The 9,614-nt window shown below is 50.2% G+C and overlaps 1 protein-coding gene across 3 annotated transcripts in view; it reads right to left on the minus strand.

The window, feature by feature from the left end:
* PRKAR2A (protein kinase cAMP-dependent type II regulatory subunit alpha) overlaps window positions 1–3,380 on the minus strand; it is a 119,235-nt gene extending 115,855 nt beyond the window's left edge. Inside the window, exon 1 of one of the 3 annotated variants that reach the window (XR_008381575.1) lies at window positions 2,706–3,379. Coding sequence is in view for 1 of the 3 variants with exons in the window: in XM_053599126.1 (XP_053455101.1) it covers window positions 2,706–2,946 (241 nt within the window). In the remaining 2 variants the exon portion in view is untranslated. Of the gene's footprint in view, window positions 1–2,705 lie in introns of all 3 variants that reach the window. The other 2 variants (XR_008381574.1, XM_053599126.1) reach the window with 2 other exon arrangements.
* Window positions 3,381–9,614: the final 6,234 nt, after the last annotated feature.

Consider the following 9,614-nt stretch of genomic DNA (forward strand, 5'->3'; position numbering starts at 1 on the left):
CACCAGCCACGCGCATGTCATCTCTGCCATGGCCCCCAACATGCCTGGGAGGGAAGGGATCCCAGGAGAAAGAGAAGGGGCAGCTGTCACAAAGCAGGTAGCCACAGAAGAGTAATGCAATCTCCACATTTACCAGAGGAGAGTCAGCCCTCCTCAGAAGTGCCTATCTCAGCTGAGTGCCAGCCACTTTCTCAAGTGGCATTTTCCTGAAAGTTTAGGTGAAAAATGTGGGTGCACATTATACGAGAGAGAGCATTTCACACGACAAAAAACAGGGTAACTCCTTGCCGGCTGTGACTTGAATGTGGGGCCAGGCTAGATTCAACTCAGAACTTGTTCGTTTTGTTTTGTTTTTTCCAGCATGATCTCATAATACTACAATTCTAACTTTTGTCTGTGAAAAGTTTTAACTGTTTTGTTAAATTCTGACTGTTCAAAAATAGGGTAATTTCAGGGTAATTTCAGCTCGGTGCCTGTAGCTCCGCAGCTAGGGCGCCAACCATATACACCAGAGCTGGCGGGTTCAAACCCAGCCGGGTCCTGCCAAACAACAATGACAATTAAAACCAAAAAATAGCCGGGTGTTGTGGCCGGCACCCGTAGTCCCAGCTACTTGGGAGGCCAGAGAATTGCTTAAGCCCAGATTTTGAGGTTGCTGTGAGCTGTGATGCCATGACACTCTATCCAGGGTGACACAGTGAGACTCCGTCTCAAAATAAAAAAAAAAAAAGAAATAGATACCCAAAGACAGGTGTGTTTCGCCCTGACTCCACCTCCTACTGGTCTGCTTTTAACTTTTTTGTTGTTGTTGCTGTTGTTGTTGTTTTTGTAGAGATAAGAGTCTCACTCTATAGCCCTCGGTAGAGAGCCATGGTGTCACACAGCTCACGGCAACGACCAACTCCTGGGCTTAGGTGATTCTCTTGCCTCAGCCTCCCAAGTAGCTGGGACTACAGGCACCAACCACAATGCCTGGCTATTTTTTGTTGCAGTTTGGCCAGGGCCGAGTTTGAACCTGCCACCCTCAGCATATGGGGCTGTCACCCTACCCACTGAGCCACAGGTGCCGTCCAACTTTTAACACCAGCATTTTAGGAGGCTGAGGCAGAAGGATCTCATGAGGCCAGGACTTCAAGACCAGCCTGGGCTACACAGCAAGACTCCCAGCCCTACAAAAAATAGAAAATTGGCCAGCTGTGGTGGCACTGACCTCTTGTTCCAGCTCCTCTAGAGGATGAGGCAGGAGGATAGCCTAAGCTCAAGTTGGAGGTTGCAAAGAGCTGCAATCAGGTCAGTGCCCTGAGGGTGCAGGATAAAGGGAAACCTTGTCTTTTGCTTTTTTTTTTTTTTTTTTGAGACAAGAGTCACACTTGGTAGAGTGTGGTAGTGTCATGGCTCACAGCAATTTCAAACTCTTGGGCTCAAACAATCCCCTTGCTTCAGTTTTTCTCTTTCTTTCTTTTTTTTTTTTTTTTTTTTTTTAGAGACAGAGTCTCACTTTGTCACCCTTGTTAGAGTGTCATGGCATCACAGCTCACAGCAACCTTCAGCTCTTGGGCTTAGGCGATTCTCTTGCCTCAGCCTCTCGAGTAGCTGGGACTACAGGCGCCTGCCACAACAACGCCAGGCTATTTTTTGTTGTTGTTGTTGCAGTTTGGCCGGGGCCGGGTTCAAACCTGCACCTGCGGCTCAAAGGAGTAGAGCGCTGGTCCCATATGCCGGAGGTGGCGGGTTCATATCCGGCCCCGGCCAAAAACTGCAAAAAACAAAAACAAAAACAAAAACCTGCCACCCTCAGTACATGGGGCCGGCGCCCTACCCACTGAGCCACGGGCGCCACCTTTTTTTTTTTTTTTTTCAGTGGAGACAGGGGTCTCAGTCTTGCTCAGGCTGGTCTTGCTGGTCTTGAACTCGTGAGCTCAGACTATCCACCCACCTCAGCCTCCCAGGAGTGCTAGGATTACAGGTGTACGTCTCCCCTCCCGGCCTGAAACACTGTCTTAAAAAAAAAAAAACTCAAGCAAGGATGAAATGACCTGAAATTAGCTTTAAAAACACTTCGGCATTTCTCCAAATAAGGGTACAAATAAAAAAGAAGAAAAACATAAATACTTCAGCAAAGAAAAAAGTATAGGTGAAACTTTGAGACAAATACCGACAACTGTTGAATATGGGTAATGACATGCATATAGACAGAGGTTCATCTCACCTTTTTTTCTTTTGTTCATGCTGAAAAGATTTTCTCAATATCTTCCTCCCCCCAAAATGAATTATTTCCAAACAAAATTACCGTCCTGGTAATTAAACAGAAATATGTAGGAACCAAACCTGGCAAAGGGTCTCAAAAGCAAAGGATCCCCTGACGAGGCCGACGTGGCCACCACTCAGGCAGAAAGTGCGCAAGTTTCCTTCAAGGCTACCTCTGACAAACCACTCCGCTGAGTTCCAGGACTATGAGAACCGTGGAGCTCAACTTGGAAGCGGAGCCCGAGGGGTGCACGCCGGCGGCTCAAGGAAATCCAAAAAACTCCGCTAGATAGCTTCCTGGTCTCAATCCAGGGCCCTCTGCTTGGCCCTGGCGCGACGCCTGGTCCCCAGTATCCCTCGCTCTATAGACCTCTGCAGACACCAGGACCACTCCTTCAGCCCCCCACTGAGACCCTCGGGGGAGTGGGGGTGGGCGGGGCGGTACAAGCGCAGCCTACCTTCCAGGTCCGATTCCTCCGACTCGCTGTCCGCGTCGGCGACCCGGTCCGGGCCGGACTCTTGTGTGTGGTAGCTCAAAGAGGCGGCAGGGAGGACTGAGGCTTCCGCGCGGGCGTCGCGCAGACGGGTAAAGTAGTCTACAGCGAAGTCTACGAGGTCAGGCGGCTGTTGCCGAAGCACCTCCACGGTGTAGCCCTGCAGCAGCTCTGTGAGCCCTGGCGGGATCTGGATATGGCTCATGCCGGCAGCAGCCGCAGGGACCGGTGGTTCTGGGCCGCCGGCGGCCACAGGCTCCGCGCTCCTTTACGCCGACCTCCCGCTCGGCGGCCGCGAGGTCTCCTCACACGCGGCCCTGATGTGGCCTTCCTCGCGTTAAGCCTCTATTTGGCCGGGTCCGCGTTCCAGGCCGCGCAACCCTACGCCACCACGGCCGGCCAGGCGCCGCCACAGTGACTGGATCGCCGTCGCCGGCGCCGCCGCGGGGACCGACGGGCAGGCAAGCTGGACAGGCGGGGCAGGCACCGGGGTTGTGACGCAAGCGGCCGCGGGCGTGCGCGTCCCCGAGAGCGCGGGCCTCCAGCGCGCGTGCGCTGCTGGGCCTACAGGGTTTATGCTGAGGTGCTGGCGGGTTCTCCCTGTCAACTGGGATTGGAGAATTCTGGAGTTAAGTAAGGAATGGGGCCGGTGCAGTGGGTCACGCCTGTAATCCTTTTTGTTTGTTTTTTAAGATAGAGTCTCACTTTGTCACCTCGGTAGAGTGCCTCAAAGCTCACAGCAACCTGGGCTTAAGCTATTCTCTTGCCTGAGCCTCTCTAGTAGCTGGGACTACAGGCAGGCGCCCGCCACATACATAGCCTACCCGGCGATTTTATTTTATTTATTTATTTATTTATTGAGACAAGGTTTCACTTTGTCGCCCTGGATAGAGTGCCCTGGCGCCATAGTTCACAGCAACCTCCAACTCTGGCTCAAACGAACCTTTTGCCTCAGTTTTTCTATTTTTAGTAGAGACGGAGGTCTCACTCTTGCTCAGACTGGTCTTGAACTCGTGAGCTCAAGCAATCCACTTGCCTCAGCCTCCCAGAGTGCTAGGATTACAGGCTTGAGCCACTGCGCCAGGCAAGACCCACTGTTGTTGGGCTAAATAATACGCATTCCATCTATGCTACTCTACCTATAGAGGTAAACATCTCAAAGAATTGACCCCATTGTGTTCATGTCTGTGCAAAATGTAGACTGCCTACAGGCCCTCATGCCTGTAATCCTAACACTGTGGGAGACAGAAGCGGATGGATTGTTTGACCTCCAGGTGTTTGCGACCTGCCTGAGGAAGAATGGCACCCCTCTCTACTAAAAATAGAAGAAATTAGCTGACATGATGGTAGGCACCTGTGGTCCCAGCTACTGGGGAGGCTGAGCTCAGAAGTTTGAAATTGCAGTGAGGTCTGATGACACCATTGCTTCTCTCCCAGGCAACAGAGTGAGACTCTGTCTCAAAAAAGGCAAACAACAGGCTGGGCGCTTGTAGCTCAGCAGCTAGGGCACCAGCCACATACACTGGGGCTGAGGGAAACCCGGCCTGGGCCTGTCAAACAACAATGACAACAACAAGAAAAATAGCTGGGCATTTTGGTGGGCACCTGTATTCCGAGCTACCTGGGAGGCTGAGGCAAGAGAATCACTTAAGCCCAAGAGTTTGAGGTTGCTGTGAGCTATGATGCATGGTACTCTAATGAAGGCAACATAATGAGACTGTCTCAAAAAAACAAAAAGCAAGCAACAACAAAAAGTAAGGAATAGTCTACTCTGGAGCAGCTGATTAGTGCCTCTCATCTGATCATGAAGACCTTTCACTTATTCTTTCAATACTTCCTAGGAGTTTCCCGTTTGTCAGCACTTAACTGAGCACCAGGGACACAGCCTGGAGATGGAGAAGGGCATAAAGGGCCCACTTTAGGGGTGGCATACAAGCTGGCCTCAAGGTTTGAGCAGGACTTGACCAGAGGAAGATCTGGAGGAAATCTCTCTGACCACAAAGCACAACAAAAGCAAAGGCCTAGTCGAGTCAAAACCATCCTGGCTGCCAGATGAAATGGTAGAATGACCATAGGCCCCTCAGTAGTCTGGCAGGAGCTCTGTAAGATGTGAAATGGGGAAAGCCTTGTAGGAAAAAGTTTCAATGAGGGCAGTGCCTGTGGCTCAGTGGGTAGGGCACCTGCCCCATATACAGAGAGTGGCTGGTTCAAACCCAGTCCCGGCCAAACTGCAACAAAAAAATAGCAGGACGTTGTGGCGGGCGCCTGTAGTCCCAGTTACTCCGGAGGCTGAGGCAAGAGAATCGCCTAAGCCCAGGATTTGGAGGTTGCTGTGAGCTGTGTGACGCCATGGCAGTCTACCAAGGGCGATAAAGTAAGATTTTGTCTCTTAAAAAAAAAAGTTTCAATGAGATGGCAATTTGAGAACCATAAGCAGAGAAATAAGCTTGCAAGAACCCACTCAGCCTAATGTATATAGTGAGAAAAAAGGGAATAAGGCCCAGTACAAAAAAGACGTTTGTGCCTATTCCTCCTCCTGAGTACTCTAAAGATCTCCACAGTCTACACTAGGCCCTGAACCTGCATTGCTTGACAAAGCTGAACATACTATAAGGCACTGTTATCCTCTGCCCCGAGGAAGGGGCACAGGTATACTACAGAGGCCAGGCTATTTACCAACTTGTTCTCCTCCTTCTACCAGGTTGGAAGGGAATAGAAAAAGGCAGAGACCTTCCTGTGATACCCATACCACACCCTAGGTACTGACCAGTGGCACAGTAGGCATAGTGCCAACATAAGCAAAAAGGAAGTAGCTGTAGGCTTGAAAACCTGAAAGGCATTTGGGATAAACACCACGTGGTAATTATCCAGTATTAAATTAAAATCCTCACTAGCACCTCCTATACAGGCTTGGCGCACACCTAGGAGCTCAGTGCTACTGAGAACTAAGCTGCTGGTAGCAGGAGCACCTCATTCCCACTAGAGGCCAGCCCAGGGTCTAGGCTAGCTAGACCTGTGATTACAAATGGCATTGTCTCCCTGGACAATTCCCTGAGAAGAATCTTGAGCCATCAACTTTGCGCGCGTGTGTGTGTGGTGGGGGGGGTTGGGGGGAGCAGGGTCCAACTTGATCCATTCTGGGTCCTTATTGTATACTCTTGGAGAAGGTTTACAAATTAAATAAAAGATAAATTTCAGCACAGCTAACAGCCAATGAAACTGCTCTCCTGACTTCATAGTCTCAACTGGAATGCTTTACTTCAAAGCTATGCTTCTAATCTCAGAATATAAAGACCTCACTACACACAGGCTGTGTGAAGCTGGAAAGTCAGGGTCCTCACCTCTTCTCTGCTCTTGGGTAGGATGATCCAAGTTTTCCAGGGTCCATCTTTGACAGTGACACCCAGGAAACCTGAGTGTGATTCCCACTAGGTAACCCTGTGAAAAGGCAAATTCACAACTCCAGTCCCTAGTTTGCCCGTATCATCGGGTTATTTATATTTTTTTTTTTTTTTTTTTTTTTGAGACAGAGCCTCAAGCTGTCTTCCTGGGTAGAGTGCTGTGGCATCACAGCTCATAGCAATCTCCAACTCCTGGCTCAAGCAATTCTCCTGCCTCCGCCTCCCAAGTAGCTGGGACCATAGGCACCCCCCACAACACCCGGCTATTTTTTGGTTGCAGCTGTCATTGTTGTCTGGCGGGCTCAGGCTGGATTCGAACCTGCCAGCTCAGGTGTATGTGGCTGGTGCCTTGGCCACTTGAGCCACAGGCGCCAAGCTGGTATTTTTTTTTTTTTGTAGAGACAGAGTCTCACTGTACCGCCCTCGGGTAGAGTGCCATGGCGTCACACAGCTCACAGCAACCTCTAACTCTTGGGCTTACACGATTCTCTTGCCTCAGCCTCCTGAGCAGCTGGGACTACAGGCGCCAGCCACAACGCCCGGCTATTTTTTTTTGTTGTTGCAGTTTGGCCGGGGCTGGGTTTGAACCTGCCACCCTTGGCATATGGGGCCAGTGCCCTACTCACTGAGCCACAGGCACTGCCCCAAGCTGGGTTTTATATATATATATATATATATTTTTTTTTTTTTTTTTTGTAGAGACAGAGTCTCACTTTATGGCCCTCGGTAGAGTGCCATGGCATCACATAGCTCACAGCAACCTCCAACTCCTGGGCTCAAGGGATTCTCTTGCCTCAGCCTCCCAAGTAGCTGGGACTACAGGCGCCCACCACAATGTCCAGGCATTTTTTGGTTTGCAGTTCAGCCGGGGCTGGGTTTGAACCCGCCACCCTCGGTATATGGGGCTGGCGCCCTACTGACTGAGCCACAGGCGCCGCCCAGGTTTTATATATTTTAAAGGGGAACAGGCCCTTGTATAGTTGTGACTCCTATCTCAATTTCAAAATAGAGGAAAGGCTATTGCAGGGCTAACAACAGAGCTGACTATAGGTGAGTTCTCCCATGTGCTCCAAGAAACCCCCATCAGCCAGAAGCAGGCCAGTCTACCTGACTTGTTCTCAGATGCCCCACAGCTCCACCATCCATCCAAGAAATAACATTCAAAAGGCAACATTTGGGAGTGAGGCCCACAGAAAGTGGAAGGCCTGTAGCTGTTCTTCACCTGTCTCTATAAACTAGCCTCCGGTCCAACCATTCTGTTCCCCAGCTCTTGGTCCCCAGAGAAGGGGTCCATCTCTCCCCCTTCTGTGCAACCCTTCAGTAGATAGTGAAGCCCCAAGGGCCTTTATGAATATCCAGTTGAGCTGTCTAAATAAGAGGGCCCTGGGCGGCGCCTGTGGCTCAAGGAGTAGGGCACAGGCCCCATGTACCCGGAGTGGCAGGTTTAAGCCTGGTTCCGGCCAAAAACTGCGAAAAATAAAATAAAATAAAATAAGAGGGCTGTGTAACAGGAGAGAACGCTAAGGGCATGAGCCCCATATATGTCACCCTTGTCCTGTAATCATCCTGCCTGCATTCTTCCCTGTCCAGCTGCATCACTGGAGGTTATTGTGGTAACCAAACCCATCGGTAGACGGTAACTGGGGAACAGCTGCCAACAGCAAGGGACAGTGGGTAGAAAAGACCAAGAGCAGAGACTCAGAACCAAGAGAAATACACAGAAGGAGGCCCCAGAACCCTGATAGGAATATAGTCCAACCTAATCTTACAACCCAGTAGGTAGGGTAGTGCCTGTGGCTCAGTGAGTAGGGCGCCAGGCCCATATACTGAGGGTGGCGGGTTCAAACCTGGCCCCGGCCAAACTGCAACAAAAAATAGCTGGGCGTGTGGCAGGCGCCTATAGTCCCAGCTACTCGGGAGGCTGAGGCAAGAGAATCGCCTAAGCCCAAGAGGCTAAAGGGTACTGTGAGCTGTGATGCCATTGCACTCTACTGAGGGTGACAAAGTGAGACTCTGTCTCTAAAAAAAACGAGTAGGCAGTCTACATCTTGCACAGACACGAACAATGGGACCAATTCCTAGAGATGTTTACCACCACAAGCAGAGTAGCGCAGATAGAATGCATATTATTTAGCCCAACAACAGTGGGTCTTGCCTGGTTCCGTAGCTCACACCTGTAATCCTAGCACTCTGGGAGGCCGAGGCGGGTGGATTGCTTTGAGTTCACGAGTTCGAGACCAGCCTGAGCAAAAGCAAGACCCCCATCTCTAAAGAATAGCCAGGCGTTGTGGTGGGCACCTGTAGTCTCAGCTACTTGGGAGGCTGAGGCAAGAGAATCTCTTGAGCCCAGGAGTTTGAGGTTGCTGTGAGCTATGACTACACAGCATTCTACCCAGGGCAACAAAGTAAAACTCTGTCTCCAAACAAAACAAACAACAGGGCAATGCCTGTGGCTCAAAGGAGTAGGGCACCGGCCCCATATGCCGGAGGTGGTGGGTTCAAACCCAGCCCCGGCCAAAAACTGCAAAAAAAACAAACAAACAACAACAACAACTCCCCCCATCCCCCCCAAAAAACAAATAAAAACAGTGGATCTTGGTGAAAATGAATATGGATGGGTAAGGTACCAATGAAACAATGAATTTTTGTTTTCATTTCCAAGATCTTGTTAGTTTTTTCCTTTCTTTTTATTTAGGATTAATATAAGGGTAGATATGATGAGGTTACATTGTTTGCAGTTGTAAGGTAAAATTGTTTACAGTTGAGTCCACCCAGAAAGTGTGCCATATGCCATTTACGTTGTACCTCTTAGATAGAAACTTACCCAACCCCCACTTCCCTCCCCAGAAATAATGGATTTCATATACTCTAAATGGGTTTATTTAAAATCCAGCCCTTTATCTCTATAGGAAGAAGGGAAAAGCCCAAACTCCCCAGAACTCCTCTGAAGGCCTGTTCTTGGTCCAGAACTATCCCCCCAGCCAACTTCCTACTGCCTACTGGGGGAAGTCAGCCCCAGAAGGAACACCTCCATCTTACCTGACTAAGGAACCACTTCTCTAAGACACTCTAGTCTCCCACCTGTCTCCTGCAGCCTGCTGATCACGTAACTACTTCTGCATCCCAGCCCCTTGACAATCTAGTCCTCCCAGCTCGTACCTACCAGCACCAGTTCCTATTTTGCTTTGTAAGTGTTCATGAGACTCCAGTTGGCAGAAGGGATTGGGGAAGTAAGCTGTTTCCTCTGCCCTCAGGCTGTCCATCAGCCTCCCCCATGAGGCCGCTGCCTTTGGTCCAGGAAATCTGATCTATAAGAGTCCATGATCTCGGGAGCAATTAATTCCCAGGACATCTGATTCCATGTCCATCCCTCCCCTAGGACGCTATGTCCTGAGATAGTGTCAGTCTCTACAGTAGATCCAGAGTCTGCCTCTGAGACACCTCAGAGCAAGGACAGAACCTGGGAAACAGA

This window comes from Nycticebus coucang, chromosome 8, assembly GCF_027406575.1.
Source record: "Nycticebus coucang isolate mNycCou1 chromosome 8, mNycCou1.pri, whole genome shotgun sequence".
NCBI lineage: Eukaryota > Metazoa > Chordata > Mammalia > Primates > Lorisidae > Nycticebus > Nycticebus coucang.